Source organism: Puma concolor, chromosome B4 (genome assembly GCF_028749965.1).
Source record: "Puma concolor isolate L17-30 chromosome B4, mPumCon1.1.hap2, whole genome shotgun sequence".
Classification (NCBI taxonomy): domain Eukaryota; kingdom Metazoa; phylum Chordata; class Mammalia; order Carnivora; family Felidae; genus Puma; species Puma concolor.
The window spans coordinates 12,457,064-12,478,795 of record NC_141673.1 but is presented as its reverse complement, the minus strand read 5'-3'; the positions used below and the strand labels follow the sequence as shown (position 1 = coordinate 12,478,795).

Below are 21,732 nucleotides of genomic sequence, written 5' to 3'. Positions count from 1 at the left end.
AAATAGCGGCTGTAGATCTTCCCACCATAGGCCTCGTTTCCAGTTTTCTGTGAAAGGGACGTCAATATCCCTTATTTGTAGTGAAAAGGGAAAAGAGGGAGGGGAAAGACAGGGAAACAAACCGTCTTGATTCTACTCACAGGAAAAGGGCTGAATAATCTGTATTCTATGCATACTATGGAGAATTAGGAGCTGTTAAGTAGAATGAGTTCAGGGACACCTCAGTTGGAAGAGCATGCAACTCTTGATCTCGGAGTCGTGAGTTCAAGCCCCACGTTGGGTGTGTAGAGATTACTTAAAAAAAAAAAAAGTAATAGAATGACATAAATCTATCCTGTCCTCAGAGAGACTTTCAGGAAGTAGTAACCAGAAAAGCAAATTTCAGATTTATCTGATTTTGTTATACACTGTAAAAATACTGGTATTTTACACTCCCCAGTAAATAGGTTTACATGCCTGTGGCAAAGGGAAGGAAACATTTGCCGTGGTTCATCGTGGAGGGTGGGAACGGAAGACCAGGGAAGAGAGATGATGCAGCCCTCGCTGCTGCTTGAGAACGCCAAGTTTTACCAAATCTTCCCAGTTTTCCAAGCGAGGTTGGGTATCTGGGGTCGTGAACTTTCGCAAATTTTAAGCACTGGCAAATCATGAAAAGTCGTCTACGATGGAAAAAGAAAAATCACCCTTTGGGTCGAAGAAAACACCCCTGGGACCATTCTGGATCCAGAGGCGACTTATTTCTAACTCATCCCCACCGTCTGGAAGGGTGTGTGCCAGGGAGAGCCCGGCGCGGGGGGCGAGCGGGCTTGCGCGGGAGCGACAGCTTCGGAACCCCCACTTCTCCCAGCCCCTGGCTCTGGAGGCGGACGTGGTCTCACGAGGCTTGTAAAAGGCCTGAGGAGTGTCCACAGGCAGCCCTCGCACCGCGCCCGCCGCCCCCGGCGCGAAGACCTCCGCTCCGCCATCTTGGCTCCCGCCCCGCGCCGCCGCTTCCTCCCGGATCAGAAGTTTCGCGCCAAATTGTCCGGCAAGCAAAATGGAGCCCGGAAGGAGGCCAGGGACGTGACGTCACTGGCCCCGTAGCCAATCCGCTCCAGCGGCCTGTCCGGAAGGTGGGGCTCGCGGGCGCAGAGCGGTCCAATCGCTGGCTGTGGAACCTCAGCGAGCCAATGGGGACGCAGCGGCCGCGGCGCCCGAACGCGGCGTCTCGTTTTTCCCGCGAAACTCGGCGGCGGTGCGTGGAGGTGCTGGTGTACCCGGGTCTGGGGGTTGTGGGGTCGCAGAGGTGAGACCGGGGGCGGGGGGTCTGTAGGTCTCAGCACCCGACGGCGCTGCAGGGTGGGCAGGCGTTCTCGCCGGCGAGCTGGGGTCCCCCCGCCCCGCATTCGGAGCCGAGCCCACCCCCGCCGGCTCCAGCTGTTTGTACCCGCGCCAGGCGCAGTCATGTCGGGTTTCGACGACCCCGGCATCTTCTACAGCGACAGCTTCGGGGGGGACACCGCGGCCGACGAGGGGCAGGCCCGCAAATCGCAGTTGCAGAGGCGCTTCAAGGAGTTCCTGCGGCAGTACCGAGTGGGCACCGACCGCACCGGCTTCACCTTCAAATACAGGTGCGGGCTGGAGCGGGATAGGAGGAAGGAGGGCACACAGACCCCCCCCCCCCCCAGTGTGGCGCCGACAGGGGTCGCACGTCATCACTCAGAGCCGGCTAGTGTCGTAGAGCACGAATGGGGGGACACGGGCCCAGAGAGATGAGGGAGCATGTCCCAGGTCCGAGGATCGGGGTCCCAGCCGTGCTTCATCCGGCCGCACCCTTGTGGCCTTTGGTTTTGTACGTGTTATACCTGAAGGTAACTTTTGAGTGGTCACCTGTTGAGTGGGCTCCTAACAGCCAGCTAGAGCTCCTAGGGTCCTTTGATTTTTTTTTTTTTTTTTTTTTAACCCATGACTTGTTTCTGGTCGTTTGCTTCTTGTTTTTCCGTGTACTGTCTTTGATGTCTCCTAAACTCAAGTTCTCTATGGGTGTAAAAGGTGAAGATGGTAGTTAGGATTTACTTCATTCATGCAGTCATTCTGATTTGCAAGTTCCATTGATCAGCACCTGCTGCGGGCCAGGCACTGTTCCGCTGAACCTGCTCTTTGTCATTGTATAATCCGCGGCATCATGTCAGATCCTTGTAGGTCCAGCCTCTGTCCCTAGCACCTTAAAAGGCAGAGGTGGATTTGTAGGTTCAGGCTTGGGCAGGACCAATAACTGAGTGACTTCCAAGTAACAGTCTCTCTGTGTCATCAGTAAATGGTGCCTCCCCCTATTCATGTACCAGCTGACATTGACCATCTGTGTGCCAAACATTGTGCTAGGCATTGAGGTATGAAGATGGAAAGGCCTATCTATTGCTTACCCTTTAGAAGCTCTTAGGTCCGTGAAGCTTATAAGTCAGTGGGAGCAAGGCATAGAGGCCAAGAGACGAATTACAAAGTGACAGTTACCTCACAGGAGGACTATATGGGTGCCTGGGTGGCTCACTTATTTGGGCGTCTGGCTCTGGATTTCAGCTCAGGTTGTGATCTCGAGGTTCATGGGTTCAAGCCCCACTTCGGGCTCTTGGCTGATGGTGCGGGACCTGCTTGGGATTCTCTCTCTCTTTCTGTCTCTTTGTCTTTTCTGCTGCTCGTGCTCTGTCTCTCTCTCAAAATAAATAAATAAACATGAAAAGAAATTAAAGGGAAAAAATAAAGGAGGAATATAGAAGGAAGTTAGGGAGGGCTTCCAGAGGAGCCCAAGTTTAACCCCTGGCTGAGAGAAGAGTTTCAGGTGTGGAAGGCATTCCTGAGAGGAGCAGTTGCATGCATGGGCAGAGAGGTAGGAGTGGCTTTTTATAATAGCAGGGGTTTTTTGGGCCAGGGTGGTCATTTTGTGTGTGGCTCTGGGACATAAGGCAGGGGTGGGGGATAAGGTCTGAGATGAGGCTGAGGAGAGGGCCCTGTGTGGGTCAGTGGTCCCTAAGTGTGTTTTGGGACAAGAGTCCCATAGGATGCTCTGTAAAAAGTGCGTCTGGTGGTTGATGAGACAGACACAGTCTCTGCTGTCTTTGGGCTCCCAGGTTTGAGCTGTGTGTTAGGTTAGTCTCCAGGAGAAAGGAAAAGGCTCCAGGGAGTCCTGCAGCGAAAGAGCTGAGTCTCCCAGACTGACCTGTGTGTGCACACAACCCTGTGTTGGAGTGTTGAACTGTGCTTCGGCCATCTTGTGGACGATTTCCACGGAACCTGTTTTTTTTTTTTTTTGGAGGATATGCCTCTGTCGGCAGCAGGGAGCCTCTGCAGGGTTACGTCACAGAACCACCTGGAACTCGATGTGTATTTGGGAAGAGGAGGGGGCGGGCAGTGGTGGTGCTGGTGTGGGCAGATTTGGGGTGCAGGTGCGCCTCGGCCAGTGTTGATCTCCTCTGCACCCTCCCCCTCCCCCACCCTGCCACCTGCCCACCGCAGGGATGAACTCAAGCGCCATTACAACCTGGGGGAGTACTGGATCGAAGTGGAGGTGGAGGACCTGGCCAGCTTTGACGAGGACCTGGCTGACTACTTGTATAAGCAGCCAGCCGAGCACTTGCAGCTGGTGAGTGGGTCCCCGTCCCTGAACCTCCCCTCCCCGCTCCAGGGCCGGTCCTGCTCTGGTCACCAACAGCTGTCTCCTTCCTCTTCAGCTGGAGGAGGCTGCCAAGGAGGTGGCTGATGAGGTGACCCGGCCGCGGCCCACTGGCGAGGAGGTGCTCCAGGACATTCAAGTCATGCTCAAGTCCGATGCCAGCCCGTCCAGCATTCGTAGCCTGAAGGTGGGTCCCCTTAGAGGCTGGTCCGAGGGTGGCAGTGGCTGCTGCATGGTGCACAGGGGCTTCAGGCAAAGGCAGATCTAAGTGCCAGCTGTGTGACCCTGGGCAACTCACTCAACCTCTCTGAGCCAGTTTCCTCCTCTGTAAAATTAACTCATAGGACAAATGTTTACTGAGCTCCTTCTGTGGGCAAGGCATTGAGTTGGTTCTTGGAGAAATCACATTGAGCTAAGCAAAAAGCTCTTGTGTGGGGTTTATGTCCACCCGTGGGGTGTGGGGGGAGCCCTGAGTCAAGCAGTGAATATCACCCAGGGTGATTTTAGTTACCTATTTTTTTTTAATGTTTATTTTTGGGAGTGAGCAAGTGTGCATGCGAGGTGGGGAGGGGCGGGGGGGGGGGGGGGAATTCCAAGCACAGTGCAAAGCCCGATGCAGGGCTTGATCTTGAACTATGAGATCATGACCTGAGCCGAAATCAAGAGTCGGATGCTCAACTGACTTAGCCACCCAGGAGCCCCACCCGTGATGATTTTTGGATGTTCCTAAGTGCAGTGGAAGAAATCAGGGGGGTGGCCCTGTGGGAAAGACAGAAGGCTTCCGTGGTGGAGAACCATCTGAGTGGAGACCGAGCAGTGGGCAGACAGTTGGGAGAACATTCCAGGGAGGCAGAGGTACAGCCTGGACAAAGCCTGAGTGGTGAGGGGGGCATGGTATGTATGGTCAAGGCCATGTTGAAGGACAGCCGGCGAGGCTAAGAGTGATCGGGAAGCAGGAGGGGCTGGCATCTGAGGGGTTTATTTGTTTTAGTTGACAAATACTGAAGGCTGCTGTGCTCCACGTGTGGGCTAGACCCTCATGTAAACAGGACTCGGTTCTCACAGAGCTTATGGTGGGAGAGACAGATACAGGACTTTGAGATAACTTCAGGAGCCGTGATAGGAGTCATGAAGGAAAGAGAAACGCGAGTAAATATGACAGTGGCCAAGGGAGGTGGATGGCGGTCAGAAGAGGCCTCTCTCAGGAAGTGATGTTGGAGTGAGTCTGAGTGAGTCATAGTCAGCTGCGCGACAGCCCAAGGGAAGAACATTCCAGGCTCAAGGAGAAGCAGGTGCAAAGGCACTGAGGTGGGGACAGTGGTATGCTTCAGGGAACAAGAAGGAACCAGTGTGGCCGGACCCCAGTGAACATGAGGGTTGAGGGAAGGAAGGGGGAAGGGAGGAAGAGGCCAGAGGGCCCAGGCTTTCCAGCCATGGAAACGCGCTTGGATTCTGTATGGAGCACGGTAGGAAAGCAGGGGGTGTTTAGGTATTCGAGTGGGCTGGTTCCATTGGCAAACAGTCCCTTTGGCTGCCACGTGGAGGACAATTTATAAAATTGGCAGGAGTGAGAGCCAGGGGAGCAGTGAGCAGGAAGTGATGGTCGTGACGTTAGTCGTTCCGTTACAGGGTGGTGGTTAGAATCTAAGGAGGTGATGCACTTGGCTGTACTCGGCATGCTCCATAGCGGGGCCCAGATGTCACCCTTTTAGCTAATGGCACTTCCTCATCGTGCATCATACCCATAAGGCCATGCTCTGGTCTTTGCTTGACAGATCTACTCCACATCCTGCAGCTCTCTTGGGGGTCCTTGTCAAGCCGCCTTTGGCTGGCACAATGGCAGGTCTGTTCCAGAAGCAGGGCTGTGAGTTCTGGAGCTTGTCGGCTTTATCTATTCCCAGCACCAGGGAAGGGCTCCGTGACTATGTTTGGAATTAAACTCAGTATCACGTTTTTCTGTGGAAGCGGCATTGGACCTGTTTGGGGGGCAGCTGTCTCATGAGGGAGGCAAGCCTCCACTTCCCCCCAGGGACACGCTTCCGACTGTCAGACTCATTGGAGAACACATTGAATGACCCACTTGAGGTGATGGGTTTCCTACAGTAGAGGAGGAGCCCTCTCTAGAAGGATCACTGGTCAGGGATGGCTTGGAGGGGCTGAGACTATCCCAGTCCTTCAGGATTCTGGAGTGCCAGGTGCCCGCGTCTTTGTAGATTGTTGTCTGAAAAACATCCTCTGTGGTGGTTCCAACAGTTCCGGTGTCCCCAGCTTGTGGTGGGCACATGTGGCCTTACTTAGCACAGAGGGGGCCAGCCTCTTTCCTTCTCCGCCTCCCATCTCCCAGGCTTTGGTGGAGGGGGTGTCAGCATGAACCTGTAGCCTGCCTGTCCCAGGAAAGCCACTGGGAACTGGAAGAAAAGGTAGCGAAAGGAACTTTTAAAAAAAAATCTTTTTAATTTTGGGCTCCTGAGTGGCTCAGTCAGTTAAGTGTCCAACTTTGGCTCAGGTCACAATCTCGCGGTTTCGTGGGTTCGAGCCCAGCATCGGGCTCTGTGCTGACCGCTCAGAGCCTGGAGCCTGCTTCGGATTCTGTGTCTCCCTCTCTCTCTCTGCCCTTCCCCCGCTCATGCTTTGTGTCTCTCACTCTCAGTCTCATAAATATTAAAGTCCTTTTAATTTTAATTTTTTAATTTTAAGGAAGCCTACACCCAACGTGGGACTTCAACTCAAGGCCCTGAGATCAAGAGTCACATGTTCTACTGACTCAGCCAGCAAGGTTCCCCTGAAAGGAACTTTTCTTGTTTTGTCTTATGGAAAATTATACATGGAAATGGAATAGTGTAATGAATTTCATATACCTTCACCTAGGTTTAGTGGTTAACATTTTGCCTTTGTTCTTTTTTTTCTTTTTCTTTTTTTTTTTTTTTGCCAAAGTACTTTGAAATAAATTCTAGAAGTGCCATTTTATCTCTCAGTACTTCTGCATACGTGAGAAAAAGATTTTCCCATGCACTCTCTGGGGTCCCTGTCTCCCTTTAATCAACCGCCCTCTGGATGGCTCTCTTGCAGTCGGACATGATGTCGCATCTGGTAAAGATTCCTGGCATCATCATCTCCGCGTCTGGGGTCCGAGCCAAGGCCACCCGCATCTCCATCCAGTGCCGCAGCTGCCGCAACACACTCAGCAACATCGCCATGCGCCCCGGCCTGGAGGGCTACGCCCTGCCTAGGAAGTGCAACACGTGAGTGGGCCTTGCGGGGGCCCCAGGGCCTTGTTGGGGGAGGGACATCTGAGTGGAGACGGGAAGGGTAGGGACCAGCCTGCAGCGCCTGCAGGGAGAGGGGCTGGGGCAGAGGCGTGCCCTGTGGGGGTGGTGTGGGCCGATGCGCTGGGGCTCAGGGCTGAGAACCAGGGGCCATATCCTTCTCCATTGGTGAGTTCTGTGCCCACCGGGACGTCCAGACGACTTGTGCGGGGAACCCAGGGTTCAAAGGGGAAAGCACTCCAGGGGGATGAGTCTGTCTGGAGTCTTCTGAAGCAAACTGGCTTGCTGGGGCAGCCGGGCCAGCGACATAGCACACTTGTTCATTTACACGTTGCCTATGACCACATTTGCACTGTAGAGACTGCGTGTGTGGCCTCTTGGCCCGTAACACCGAATGTTTACACTCTGGCTCTTACAGAAAATGATCTCCACCCCTGGTCTGAGGGCCCATGCCCTCTGTCAGGCTGCTCATTGGCCTCTGCTGGTCCCCCTCAGCTACCTGACCTAAGTGTCGGCAGTGCCCTGGGCTCAGCCCTGCTCCCTTCTTCTGCACTCATTCCCTGAGTGGTCTCGGGCTTTAAGAATCATCCGCGTGCAGGGGCGCCTGGGTGGCGCAGTCGGTTAAGCGTCCGACTTCAGCCAGGTCACAATCTCGCGGTCCATGAGTTCGAGCCCTGCGTCAGGCTCTGGGCTGATGGCTCAGAGCCTGGAGCCTGTTTCCGATTCTGTGTCTCCCTCTCTCTCTGCCCCTCCCCCGTTCATGCTCTGTCTCTCTCTGTCCCCAAAATAAATAAACGTTGAAAAAAAAAATTTTTTTAAATAAAAAAAAAAAAAAAAAAATCATCCGCGTGCAGAGGACACTCACATGTGTCTCCCCTGAACTCCAGAGTCAGACCTGGTTGTGGGTGGGATGCCCCCGAGCCGGTGCCCAGGGGACACTGCAGATTTGAACCACACTGACCTGACCTCCATCCCACCCCCCAGATCTGTCCTTCCACAGCTCCCCTCCCCCGTCCCAGATGGGAGCCCCATCTTTTCAGGTGCCCAGGCCCAAGTGCTCAGTCTCAGAATGTTTCCGGGAAGTCCTTTTGGCTCTGCCCTTAAGATTGCATGTAGAGAACCAGACCTTTTCCTAACCTCCTGGGCATGTCTGTTGTCCTCTCACCTGGAGTGGTGAATCCCGGGCCCACCCTCATCTCCCAGTCTGTTCTCCACTCTGCAGCCACAGGTGACCCAGTCGTTTCCATGTCACCCAGAGACCAGCGCTGTCCTGGCCCGCACGGCCCTCCACAGCCCTCTCTGGCCTCTGGTCCTCCCCCAACTCTGGGCCCAGCCTCGCTGCCTCCCTCCTAACACAGGGCCTTTGAACATGCTATTTCCTCTGCCCAGAACATTCTTTCCTCTGACCTCCACAGTCCACATTCTCACTTTTTCCATCAGCTTTCTCTTCTGTCCTCTCACAGAGGTCCTCCCCCAGGCCTCCAGCTTACACTGGGTGTGTGTGTGCCCAGTCACTCTGTTACCCACCGACTTCACAGCATGGAGCACTGCCTGTCCTGTTACGGAGTCATTCGCTGGCTGGCTTTTTCTTCCCTGACTAGACCATAAGTTCATACGAGCAGGGACTCACTGCCATGTCCCTGGCCTGTAGAACTGTGTCTGGCACGTAGGGGGTGCTTTGCTCTAACGCCTCGGTAATAGTTGAACTGTGACTTCGTCACATGGAGGTGAATAGAGGCCTGGACCCTGAGGATGGTCTCCAGGTGCCCAGACCCTCACCGAGAGGTCCTGGGATTTGAGCGGGGGTTTCATAAGGTCACTGGTGATTTGGCTCCTCTACCTGTGGGGACCCCGAGACCCTCGTGGGGCTTGGAAGTGTGACCTGTCTGCAAGGGGGAGGAGCCGGGCCTAGAGCAGACCTCCCCGTTCCTCACCTGGCTCGTGGTACCCCACAGAGCTGCACTCCTTTTAAGGGCCTTGCCCCGCTGTTGCGGAGACCCTCAACTTGCTGTGGACCAGAGCTTGTCACCGACTCCTGGGGTGGGCTCCCTGGGGTTTGGGTTCTCAGGGGAGCTCTGGTGATCCTTTCTCCTCCCCCTGTGCAGGGATCAGGCTGGGCGCCCCAAGTGCCCGCTGGACCCGTACTTCATCATGCCCGACAAGTGTAAGTGTGTGGACTTCCAGACCCTCAAGCTGCAGGAGCTGCCCGACGCGGTGCCTCACGGCGAGATGCCCAGACACATGCAGCTCTACTGCGACAGGTGACACAGGCTGGGGCTGGGGGCAGGGAGGGGCTCCCACTGGGGCAGCGGCCAGGCCGAGTCCCCAGCTCAGGTGCTGGGTGTGGCCGAGTGAGTGTGGTGGGCGGAGAGGGTGGCTAGTCACGGAACACCCCTTCGCTGGCACCCTGGTGCCTCCCATGTTTCCGCTCGTCCTGTCCTCCCAGAGTCTGTGAGGGCGTGTAGCCCCTGCCGTGCGGGTGCTGGACCTGGAACCCCGAGAGGCCGACTGGCTCCTTGAGGGCTCTGGTTCTGGGTTTTTCCGGGGGGGTCCCCGCAGCCCTCGGAGCCGGGAGAGCCCCTGCCTCGCCTGCATCCCTGGCTCTCTGTTCACCCTCTTCCTTGGGTTTTGCTGAAGGATCGGGAAGGAGGGGAGGGTGCTTGACTAGAGTCTGGTCCCCTCTCGGCCACCTGAGTGGAAGACTTGGTGACGTGATGGGGGTTCGTCACCTGGGCTGGTGCACCTGGGTGTGCGTGCAGGTGTCCTGTGCTGTGTGGTTTCCTGAGGCGTGGATCCACAGGTCTTGTTAGCTTCGTCAGTGGCAGTGGGACGTGTAGAGGTCAGACTCGAGCGAGTTACATGAGTTGGCAAAGCCTCGGTTTGTTCATCAGGAAAACGGGCATAATGACAGTCCTGAATCTCTAGTTAAGCTGCTGGGAGATGGTAATTGGAAGATGCACGTGTTTAGCGTAGTTCCTTAATACAAATTGAGTGTTTGTTGTTGATTAGGTTATTCTCCAAGCAGTCAGTAATCCAGACTCAAGCAGTGGTGTGTGGGAAGAAGGGCCTTAGAATCCTCTCAGAACAGTGACAGTGATGGTGACGCTCCTTGGTGGGATGTGACTCTTTCCCGCATGGAAAGCACTTTTGGGTTGTTTCCTCTCTTGATCCCGTGATATCGCTGCCCCCACCCCACAAGCTCAGAGATGTGCGGTGACTTCTGAGTGGCAGGGTCCGGATGTACACCCCAGCGTCCCCACTGCTCCAGCTCTGGCTGGAGGGGCTCGGAGACTGCCTTCTTCCAGCACCTTCGTTTTGAGAAGAGAACGTGGAAGTCCAGAGGCAAAACGAGTTGATGGAACGGAGCTCATGGGGCCATGAAGAGGCAGAAGTGGGGGTGGCCCCTGCAGAGAGGCTGGAGGGCCTGAGGAGGAAGGCTTGGGGAGCCCGCGGCGAGTCTGACAGCAGATGAGACGGGGATGGGGCTTGTGAAGAGGTGGGGAGCCAACACGGAGCCAGCTGGAGCCAGCTCAGGCGGGGAGGCCTCTGGTATAGACGATAAGGTGGACCATGAGTGTGACAGGGTGGGTGAGCGGGTCAGAGACCTCCCTGTCCCCACCAGGCTCTCATCTTTGTTTCTCCTTCTTCCCTGTTTCCTCAGGTACCTGTGTGACAAGGTCGTCCCCGGGAACAGGGTCACCATCATGGGCATCTATTCCATCAAGAAGTTTGGCCTGACCTCCAGCAGGGGCCGCGACAGGGTGGGTGTGGGCATCCGGAGCTCCTACATCCGTGTCCTGGGCATCCAGGTGGACACAGATGGCTCTGGTGAGTTGGCTTTGGGGTCCTGGCTGTGCTGCACTCTGGGCCGAGCCCCTGTCATCTCTCCTCTGGATCATTGCCGGGCCTCCTGATTTCCCTGTCCCCACCCTTCCCAGCGGTCCCCAAGGGCGTCCGTGATCTAGCCCCATAGCTCCTCAGAACCCGTTCCCCTCACTTACTGGACCCTGAGCACAGGCTGACTCCTGAGGGGCAGAACCGGGGTCTCTGCTCAGGCTTGTGGCGTCCCAGCTCTGAGGCCCTGCCCTGCAGGGCGCCCTGATTGGGCGGTGGGCTGGCCAGGGTCTCCCTCACGTAGCACTCACACACCCTCCCCCCACCGGCCCACCCAGGCCGCAGCTTTGCCGGGCCCGTGACCCCACAGGAGGAGGAGGAGTTCCGGCGCCTGGCCGCCCTGCCCAATGTCTATGAGGTCATCTCCAAGAGCATCGCCCCGTCCATCTTCGGTGGAACGGACATGAAGAAGGCCATCGCCTGCCTGCTGTTTGGGGGCTCCCGAAAGAGGTGGGGGCCTGGGTCCCCCCAGATCTTGGAGGGGATGAGTAACTTGGCCCCTATGAGGGTAGCTGCTGATGGTCAGGACTTGAATGTTCTTTTCATTTTCCTGGGACCCTCAGCCTTGCCTGCTACTCCCAGGCTCCTTCCCCATCAACCAGGCTTGCTGTCAGCTGGCTTGTGGCTCATCTGTGGTCTCCCGTTTCCTTGGCTGTCCGTGCCCTGGAGGCAAGCTGTCTCCCCCATTGCTACCATGGGCGAGGCTAGGGGACACGGCGGCTGTGAACGAGGGTCTCAGCCCGGAGCCCCTGGCTGCCTGCTGCTCTAAGGCTCGTGATACCCGGTTGGGGGGCCGACTGCCAGCCCTCCCCGTGACCAGCCCAAGTGCCAGCCTCGCCCACCTGCCCGTCCTCCCCCAGGCTCCCTGATGGACTCACCCGCCGAGGAGACATCAACCTGCTGATGCTGGGGGACCCGGGGACGGCCAAGTCCCAGCTGCTGAAGTTTGTGGAGAAGTGCTCTCCCATCGGGGTGAGTGCCTAGGGCTCACTGCTCTGCTTGGCCACCCCAGTAGGGAGGCAGGCTGCAGGCAGGGCTACTGGGTCCCCAGGACCCCTGGGGCAGCTGGCTTCCCGGAATCTCTTTCTCGTTCCTCTCGCCTGTGGTCAGGACGGCACAGAGGGAGGAGGAAGGGAACCAACGGGTGTGGGTCGGTTTGGGGCCGTGGGTGGAGTGCGGCCTGCGAGCGAGCACAGGCTCTGGATCTCTGCCTGGCCAGTAGCTGGCTGGTCATGGACCGCAAGCAAGTCACCTATTGTCCCCGAGACTGTTTACCCACTGAGCCGTAGTGTTGGTAATAATCACATGAAGATTAAGGGCCGGGCCCTGCTCGCAGTGCATTACGTAGATTTACTCACCTGACCTTCTGCTCGCTGCACGGTGGGTGTTGTGACCCCTTTAAGGAGGAGGAAATGGGTACAGAATAGCTCCGTCTTGCCCGGGGTCCCACAGCTAGTAAGTGCAGGCACAGGGATCTGACCCCAGGTGTGCGGTAGGCGGGGTGCTCTGTACAGTGATTGGGGTCTGGGGGCTCAGAGAGGGCGGGGATGGCCATCGTGGCCAGTGGGACAGGGCTGTGCCAGCGGGAGCTGTAGTCTGGATAGACCGGAAGTATGCCAGGGGCTCCTTGCTGGAGCAGCCCGACAAGCACGTGTGCACTACAGCCATGAGCCACGGGGTGGGCTTACGTTTCTTTAAAAAAACAAAAATTTTTTTTAGTGTTAATTTTTGGGAGAGAGACAGAGACAGGCAGAGCACGAGTGGGGGAGGGGCAGGGAGAGAGGGAGACACAGAATCCGAAGCAGGCTCCGGGCTCTGAGTTGTCAGCACAGAGCCCGATGCGGGGCTGGAACTCACGAACCGTGAGATGACCTGAGCCGAAGTCTGCTGCTTAACTGACTGGGCCCAGCCAGGTGCCCCCAGTGGGCTGAAGTTTCTGGTGGCCACGTTAGAGAACTAAAAGGGTCAGACGAAACTAATCTTACTATTGTGTGTAGCTCAATATATCTGAAGCGGTGTTTTAGTTCGTAGCTTAACATAAAAAATGCAGTGGGATACTTCACATCCTTTCTTTTTTTAAGGGCTAAGTTTGAAATGGGTGCATACGTAAGGCCACCTAGGTTGGGACTTGCCACAGGGGCAGCATGTGGTACTCGAGTCTGTACAGAGATGACAGGGGACTGGGGAGGGGGAAGCTTCTCCTTGGGGGTCAGGCGTCCCTGTTCCAGCCCTGAGGCCGCCTCGAAGTGTGTCCTTCATCTCCGGGTCTCCGTTTGCTCCTCTGTGAGCCGGGCCCCCGAGGGCCGATTCCCAGGGCTGTGGCGGGACTCACGTGGAGAGCGCGTGTGGACGCCCACCGGGCCAGACTGGTGCCGGGGCTGCCTTCCTGGCCCAGGGGAGGAGCTTGGGGTTCTGTCCTGGGCTCTGCGGCCGGCTTTGGTGTGTGAGCTTGAGCCAGCCCCGTCAGTCTGGGCCCCGGCCTCACTGGGGTCAGAGCGTGGAGCTGGAGATGTGCGGGGCCCTGACCCCTCCCCTTCTCCCTGCAGGTGTACACATCGGGGAAAGGCAGCAGCGCGGCAGGCCTGACCGCCTCAGTGATGAGGGACCCCTCGTCCCGGAACTTCATCATGGAGGGTGGGGCCATGGTCCTGGCCGACGGCGGGGTCGTCTGTATCGACGAGTTTGACAAGGTGAGTCTGATGGCGACGTGGCTGGCAGCTGGAAGGTGGAGGTGTGGCCTCCCGTGCTCAGACGGCACAGACCGCCTCTGACTTAGAGCCCGGTGTGGTCAGTCTCTGGGCCTGTTATCGAGGGAAGTAGTTTAACCTCTCTGAGCCTCCGTTTCCTCATCTGGAGAGTGGGTTCGTGGTCACTGGCGCGAGAGGTCTCCACGTTCCTGCCGTCCGCCTGGCATAGAGTTGGGGCTTGACTGGTAGTTGCTGTGGTTTTCCTGCTGCCCTGCTGCTCTCCTGCCCCCTTGCCTGGGCCTCAGACGTTCCTGTCCCACACAGATGCGGGAAGACGACCGAGTGGCGATCCACGAGGCCATGGAGCAGCAGACCATCTCTATAGCCAAGGTGCGCGGCTCCCGTCCAGCCTGGCCCGGCGTGCGTGGGGAGGGTGCTGGCCGGGGGCCACTGTTCGCCAGGGCCTGTGCTGGCAGCAGCCGCCGTCCTGGGGTCGTGGGGCGCGTGTGCACAGACGCACGGAGGGGATGTGCCCCCGGGTTCTCATCTCTGCCATCTGCTTCCCTCCCTTTCCCCTCAGGCTGGGATCACCACCACCCTCAACTCCCGGTGCTCCGTCCTGGCTGCAGCCAACTCGGTGTTCGGGCGCTGGGATGAGACGAAGGGGGAGGACAACATCGACTTTATGCCCACCATTTTGTCCCGCTTTGACATGATCTTCATTGTCAAGGACGAGCACAACGAGGAGAGGGACGTGGTGCGTTTGAAGACGGCCAGGGCCACAGGGCGCACAGGGCCGGGTCCAGCCAGGGCTGCAGTTCTGGGGGAGGGTCACCGGGGCTTGGCCCAGAGTCCTGACCATCAATCCGACTTGCCCGTAAGTGGGCAGCCCAGGAGGGGTGGCTGTGGCTTACAGAGAACACGACTGGGGGTCCAGTCCTGCCTCCTGTGTGTGCTAGGCTATGCGGTTTGGGTCAATCGTTCCCTCCCCGGGCCTCAGCACCTTGTATACGAAACAAGGAAGTTGACCTCTGCATATAATAGAAGCCCGGCTCTGGCCAGGACGTCTCTGGAAGAAAGTAGTGGCTTATGTAATGGGCAAGCCTAAAGGTGTGGGGCTCAGCTGCATCCGGGGCCCCGTGGTCAGAGCTCTCTGCTTCTGCCTCTGCTCTCCCTCCCTTGCTGGAGGCTTGTACTCAGGCAGATGCTCCCCTTGTGGCCGATACGGCCCTGGCAGCTCTGTGATTTTGTCTGGTCGGCTCACAGACCCTGAGGAAAGGGGGGCCTCCTCCTTTCCACGAGTTCTGGCCCTACCAGCTCCTCCTTCCTGCCTGCTCAACTTCTGTGTTGGGATCCAGGCTGGGGAGGGCCTGTGGGCTGACCCAGTGTCCCCTCTGCCTCCCCAGATGCTGGCCAAGCACGTCGTCACTCTGCACGTGAGTGCACTGACTCAGACCCAGGCTGTGGAGGGTGAGGTCGACCTGGCCAAGCTCAAGAAGTTCATTGCCTACTGCCGAGCGTGAGTCCTAGGCATGGGCCCTGTAGGAGTGAGGTTGCCTGGCTCTCCTAGGGTGGGAGAGAACCCTGGGCCTGCTTCTTACGAGGGATTACAAGAAGGGATGCCTTCTTACAAGTGAAGCCCTCCTGAGGGTTCTGGCTAGGTTCCTTTCTGAACTCGCACAGGTCACTCGGTGGCTTTTGGCTTATGTTGCCACATCTCTAAAACGAGGTTGTAAAAATCAGAAGGTCTTTTAAAGATCAGCTCGACTCTCACATGCAGGGAGGCAGGCGGTGCAGTGTGGACATCGTGCACACGGGCTCTGGGGCACGTCCGCCCCACCGTGTGACCTTGGGCGAGTCAGTTGCCCTCTGAATCTCCCTTTTCCTGGACTGGTGTTGCCTAGGGTTTTTGTAATGATGGCACGGGTGATTAAGTGCTTGGCAGAGCCCCTGCACCGAGTCAACATTCGGGAAATGGCAGCTGAGACTTTTATTCCTGTTTTCTTCACAGCCGGCCAGTAACTGTAATCCTACATACAATAATTACCCTGTGCTGGGTGTTCTCTGAGTATTTCACGTGTAAGCGAACTTTAGCCCTGTCCCTAAACCTTTGAGGGACCATAGGAATCCATTTTACTGGGGCTGCGGCTAAGAAGCTGAGGGAAGGAAAGGTTAAGTAGCTTGTCCAAGGTCCTGAGTGGGAGGTAGGAGAGCAAGGATTTGAACCCAGGTACCTGGCTCCAGGGGCTGTGCTGTTAGCCACAGTGTGGAGATGCTGGACATATGCCTCGGTGGCCTCTTGTTGGGGGTAAAACCTGAGGGTGGAGGAGTCTTCAAGAGCCCCTCTGATGGGAGGGGAGCACTGTAGTCGGGTAGGTCCCTCAGTTCCCCCCTACCCACCCTTGGAGTGATGGAGTGGCGCAGCGACTCCCGTCCCGGGTCCTTGTCACAGTTCTGAGCTCCTGTGGCCCCGTCCTCAGAGGCCCGGGCCCCAGCTGTGAGGCTTGCCCCATCCTGACGCCAGGTCCTTGGTGGCCTTGGGGAGTCGACTCCTCCCTCCTGGCTCTGTCTTCTCACCCTCAGGACGGGGTTGCCTTAGGTGATCTGAGTATTCCCCTGAATCTCTGACTGTCACTTGGCTGGGCAACATGGTGGGTGCCCCAAGAACCCTTCCTGGCCTCATGTCAGCTGCTCCCCACCATCCTGCAGGAGGTGTGGCCCCCGGCTGTCGGCAGAGGCCGCAGAGAAGCTGAAGAACCGGTATATCATCATGCGGAGCGGAGCCCGGCAGCACGAGAGGGACAGTGACCGCCGCTCCAACATCCCCATCACCGTGCGGTGAGCGGGCGCGGGAGGGCCGGGCCCAGGAGGGCTGCATGGGCCTCCTCGGTTTACAGAACAGGGTGTGCCTCGCAAGCCAGGGCTGGGGGCCCTTGCTCACCGCACAGCGCAGGCCTGTAGTGAGGGCTGTGGGTCAGGGAGGCTTTTGGGAATATAAACCCTCACGGTATGTACTTCTTGGCCTGTTTTAAGGTTGAGAAGATCTGGGACCCTGTTTTCTGAATTTTGTCTGGTTTCCCTCGTTGCAGGGCAGCATGAGGGAAAGGGAAGGGTCCAGTTATGGGAGTTAAAGAGACCTGGGTCCTAGACTTTGGCCGACTGACTGCAGGGAAATGGCTTTCCTTCTCTGGATCTCAGTTTTCATGGTTAACTCCTCATTTTTGTGAAATTACACAGTAGAAGATAGTGATGAAGAGTTTGACCCCATCTCGTCTGAATCCTGTCTCTAGCACTGATTAGTTAGGAGTGATTTTGTTTGTATGTAATGGAAAATACAAACAGAGTAAATAAATCGGAGTTTATTTCTCTCTCACGTGTAAAAATGTTAGAGGGTGGGTGGTCCAGGACTGATGCGATGACTCCTCAGAGTCATTGGCAAGTGGGGCTCTTTCATGCTTACCCTTATCCTCCTAGTGTAAGATGGCTGCTGGAAGTTCAGCCATCACCTCTGCATTCCTGGAGACAGGAGAGGCAGGAAAAGAAGGGCCCGTCTTTTAAGGACATTTCCTGAAATTCCCACAAAATGTTTGAACTTCCATCTTCTTGGCCTACGTTAGTCACATACACACACGTAGATACCAGAGAGGCTGGGAAATGTCAAATTTGAGCTGGGCGCCACATGCTGGAGTAAAAATTGGGGTTCCATTTCTTTGATGTGTATTTAATTTTGAGAGAGAGCGGAGACTGAGCGCGAGTGGGGGAGGGGCAGAGAGAGAGGGAGATACAGAATCTGACGCAGGCGCCAGGCTCCAAGCTGTCAGCCCAGAGCCCGATGTGGGGCTCGAACTCATGAACCATGAGATCATGACCTGAGCCAAAGTCGGACACTCAATCGACGGAGCCACCCAGGCGCCCCTGGGGTTCCGTTTCTGAGGGTCGTGGGGACCGCAAGCAGTCTCCCCCATAGTCTGACACCTTGGGCAGGCACCTCCCTGATGCTGTGCTGGGACAGGGGCGGGGGGTGAGCTGAGTCCCCGCCGCGTCCCCTTGCTCCCATGCAGGCAGCTGGAGGCCATCGTGCGCATCGCCGAGGCCCTCAGCAAGATGAAGCTTCAGCCCTTTGCCACAGAGGCAGATGTGGAGGAGGCTCTGCGGCTCTTCCAGGTGTCCACGCTGGACGCTGCCTTGTCCGGCACCTTGACAGGTGAGCAGGCGCAGGGACCCGAGCTGGTGGGGGGGGAGGGGCACAGCCGGGAGGCCCGGAGCATGTGTCGCGTCTGTGCCTTTGCCCAGTGTCTCTGAGCGTCCTCCCGGCGGTGAGCCCCCGTTCCCAGTTCCGCCCCGGCCACTTCCTTCCACGATGACAAGTGGTGGCTTCTCTCCACACCCTTGGACACACTCCTCTTGAGCCAGTTAATTAGGAAGAACCGTCATTTTGTCCTCATCTGAGAACAATGGCACTCCTTGTGAGCTCGTAACCGTTCTGAGTGCTTCCAGAACTCTTTCCCGTTTACTTCCAGCTGTCCCCACATCCCCCCCACCCCCCCGAGAAGCCAGGCGGGGCACTTAGAAATAAGACAGGCATTCAGAGGCCTTTTCATGGTGCCAAGGCTGGCTGTTCGTTAGCTGGAATGCAGGTCTCGACCCGGGGGGCAGTGAAGGTCACACTGCCATAAGCCCTACAGTCTGCTTCAGGCTCAGTCTTTGAACAGATTGTTCTGGATCACTGACTGTGCCAGACTCTCCTGGGAGTAGATTCATTCCTTCACCGAGCAGGGTGTCGTGTTTGTCAGGCGTTGTTCCAGGTGCCAGGGGTGTAGGAGTGAACAGATCTCGAAGTCCTTGCCGTGCGGGCCTCATTTGAGATGGGGAGAGACTCGACAAAGGCAGATAGATGGGGTTCAGGCAGTCAGAAGTGCCCTGGGCTGCGGGGGCGGGGGGGATCCTGGCAGGCCGGATATGTTGGAAGAAGATGCTCCGGAGGGCTTCTCTGAGGAGGTGACGTTATTCAGGAGTGGTGTGAAAAGAGGAAATAAGGGCAGGGGGAGAGGACACTGTAGGGGGAGGCTGAATGCCACGCCTCCAAGGAGGGAGCAGGCTTGGCATGTTCAAGGGTGAGTGTGGCCGGTGCCTTGGGTGGTGTGAGGGGCCTGATCGCCCCCACCCTCCCCTTGGTGAAGACTCAGTCTCTGCCCTGGAGGGGATTCCCGTCAACATGAGAAATTTGCCTATGGGGGCTCTTGGGTTTGCTGATGGCCAGAGGTCAGGTGTGATTTGGGACAGTGAGGTTTGAACTGGGCATCGTAGGCTGCGTAGCAGTTTGCCTTGCAGATCCGTTTCATCCTGGAGCCTTGAGGTCCCCCACCCAGTGGCTCCGCTGACCGTGCCCCACCCTCTCCTCAGCTGACACCCCAGGGCATCTGTAGGCCTTGGTCAGCAGGAGGAACGTGCCCTGCAGCAGCACATGCAAGCCGTGAGCCTGGTGCTTGCCTGGGCCCCTTGGGGCACCTCACAGCCGTGGTCTCTGGGCAGCCTGCCCTCCTTCCTTGGGGCACTGGTGGGTTCGGCTCTCTCAGATCTGCTCCTCCAGGAACTTTGTCCCTGCTGCCTGACCAACCGGGTGGGGTCCAGGTATTACGGGCTCTCTCTCCAAGTCCGCTCACGTCCTTCCTCAGAGCCCTCCCCTGGCCGTTCCCAGAATCAAAGCAAAACCCGTGCCATGGCCTAGGGCCCCCAGGACCTGGCCCCTGGTCGCCGGTCTGGCCACGTCCCTGGTCTCTGGACAGGGTTTCAAATGAAGTCGGGTTTCTACCCCTGTGCCTTTGCACCTGCCAGTCCGTTGCCTGGAGCATCCTTCCACACAGGTGTGCTGTGTCCCCTGACTCACGGCTGTGTCCAGCCATCTCCACAGGCCCGTGCTGTCCCCCATGCACCGTTCCCCGGCCACCCTTTCTTGGCTCAGGGGCCCCGTCCCTTCAGGTTACCCACCACGAGCAGACTGAGGTCTCTGGTGCCCCGTCCCCACCTACCCATCTCTCTCTGCCCACAGGGGTGGAGGGCTTTACCAGCCAGGAGGACCAGGAGATGCTGAGCCGCATCGAGAAACAGCTCAAGCGCCGCTTTGCCATCGGCTCCCAGGTGTCGGAGCACAGCATCATCCAGGACTTCACCAAGCAGGTAGGTCCTCCCATGGCCTGGGGCGGGGGGTGGGGGGCTCCCGCGGCCTGCCTCCTACCCACCCGGCACCTGTGTCCTGTTGCTCAGCTGACAGGCCTGGGTTGGGGATGGGGATGAGGTGGCTCTTCCTCGCCCTGGACCTGTTCCCGTCATTCATCCCCTAGAGATGGCCTCAGTCTGGGGCAGGGGTGGTCTTCTCTCCCATCAGGGGAGAGGACGGGGGGCTGGTGTTCTGGTACAACCACACCCAGGCTCCCCCAGCACCTCCCATGTATCTCTGCCCTCGCTGCCTGGCTTTTGTGGGGTGGGGAGGGGCAGAGTCAGGAGGGGGAGTCTCCAGTTCATGGAGGACAACGTTCGAGAACCCAGAGAGGAGTGGGGCCTTCTGGGTGCTGTGGAGAACTTGTGGTCTTTTTTTTTTTTTTAATTTTTTTTTTTTACATTTTTTTCTTTTTGAGAGAGACAGAGCACAAGCTAGGGAGGGGCAGAGAGAGAGGGAGACACAGAATTGGAAGCAGCTCCAGGCTCTGAGCTGTTAGCACAAAGCCTGACACAGGGCTTGAACCCACGAACCGTGAGATCATGACCTGAGCTGAAGTCGGACGCTTAACCGACTGAGCCACCCAGGCGCCCCAACTTGTGGTCTTTAAAACCACAGGAACAATCCATGCCTTTCTGATTTCAGCTCCTCTTAACATACGTCATGTCATTTGAATCTTAGAGCAGTTTCACGCAGCAGGTGGTACCACGCTCGTTCTATATGTGAGCAGACTGGGGCTTAGGGAGGTTTAGGGGGTCAAGAGCTTGGGTTCTAGAGTCAGGTGGACTCCGTTCAAGGCCCAGGTCTGCCACTTAATTGCTGTGTGACTTTGAGCACGTGACTTAGCCTCTCTGTGCCTCAGCTCCTGGCCCGTAAGATGAGAGTAATCACAGTACCGGCTGCGTGGGGCTGTTGTGGGCGTGGAGTGAGTTGAGGTACGAAGACTAGAACGGTGCCTGGCACGTAGTAGAGTTCAGGAGGTGTGAGCCCTTTGCCGGAGCCAAGGAGATGGGTGTGAAGGCCTTTGATAAGCCGGAAGTTCTCTGTGAGCAGGGGGGGGATACGTGGGGTCCCCTCTGGAGGCACGCTCCTGCATCCAGCCTTGCGTCCGCAGAAATACCCGGAGCACGCCATCCACAAGGTCCTGCAGCTCATGCTCCGACGGGGCGAGATTCAGCATCGCATGCAGCGCAAGGTCCTCTACCGCCTCAAGTGAGCCCTCGCGGCCTCGGACTTTCCCGTGCCTCCCACACGGCCCGCGCCTCCCGCACGGCCCGCACCCCGAACGTCACTGCCCTCCGCCTCCCTGCTGCCATCTTGAACTTCCCACGCGCTGTCCACCTGCCCTGGAGGAAGGAACGTCCCCCCTGCCTCGCTGCCTCCGGGCGCCTGCCTGTGGCGCAGGTCCAGGAGGCGTGCTTTTGGAGTTTGTTGAAATAATAAAGCCGCGGTGCGTTTGGATGTCTCTGGGCTTCTGCACTGGGTAGCCCGTCCCCGCCCCCATCTTGCCCTGCAGACCAGCCTTGGAGCCAGACCGAGCGGGGCATCTGACCTGCGTCCGCCCCTCAGGCCCTTGGGCAGCTCCCTTCCCTTTTGTGCTCCGGGTTCTTGAACTCACCAGCTGGCAGCGGTGAGAATCCCACCAGATCCGGGACGTGTGGAGGGCTCTGGGGGGGTGCGCAAGATGGGCTCTGCTGCTCCCCGGAGCCTGTGGGGGCGCGGAGGCCGTGCTCCTGCCTCAGGCCCGCCCAGTCCCACACCTTTCCGTGCCTCAGTGTCCGGACCGTAAAGGGCTGACGCTAGCACGTGCTTTGCAGGGTTGTGTTCAGGATAATGACAGCGAGGTGCTCAGGGAGGACGGGGCAGTGCGGTGAGATGCCAGTGGCTTTTGGGATTCGGGGACCTGGATTCCCACAGGCCTTAGAGCAAAGTGGCTGAGAGTGGAGGTGCCAGTGTTGTGTGCACTGGTTTGCTCCCCGCGGGCTCCCCCGTAGCTGTGTGGCCTTGGCTGAGGCAATCGAC

General features: G+C 57.6%; 1 protein-coding gene across 3 annotated transcripts; it reads left to right on the top strand.

Moving 5' to 3' along the window:
- Positions 1–1,150: 1,150 nt before the first annotated feature.
- On the top strand, positions 1,151–21,175 carry MCM5 (minichromosome maintenance complex component 5). Of its 3 annotated transcripts, none has more exons than XM_086712380.1 (17): positions 1,151–1,244; positions 1,436–1,610; positions 3,490–3,616; positions 3,705–3,833; positions 6,716–6,888; positions 9,018–9,173; positions 10,574–10,740; positions 11,085–11,256; positions 11,667–11,778; positions 13,353–13,496; positions 13,818–13,883; positions 14,074–14,250; positions 14,900–15,012; positions 16,203–16,331; positions 17,555–17,697; positions 19,543–19,670; positions 20,825–21,175. In XM_086712380.1, exons 2-17 carry the CDS (start codon positions 1,444–1,446, stop codon positions 20,924–20,926), a joined length of 2,205 nt encoding a protein of 734 aa, XP_086568506.1. In that variant the 5' UTR covers positions 1,151–1,244; positions 1,436–1,443; the 3' UTR covers positions 20,927–21,175. The 3 variants fall into 3 exon arrangements, with proteins under 3 accessions (XP_086568506.1, XP_086568505.1, XP_086568507.1); XM_086712379.1 differs by having other exon boundaries at positions 1,162–1,285; XM_086712381.1 differs by having other exon boundaries at positions 1,216–1,234.
- The last annotated feature ends 557 nt before the right edge of the window (positions 21,176–21,732 follow it).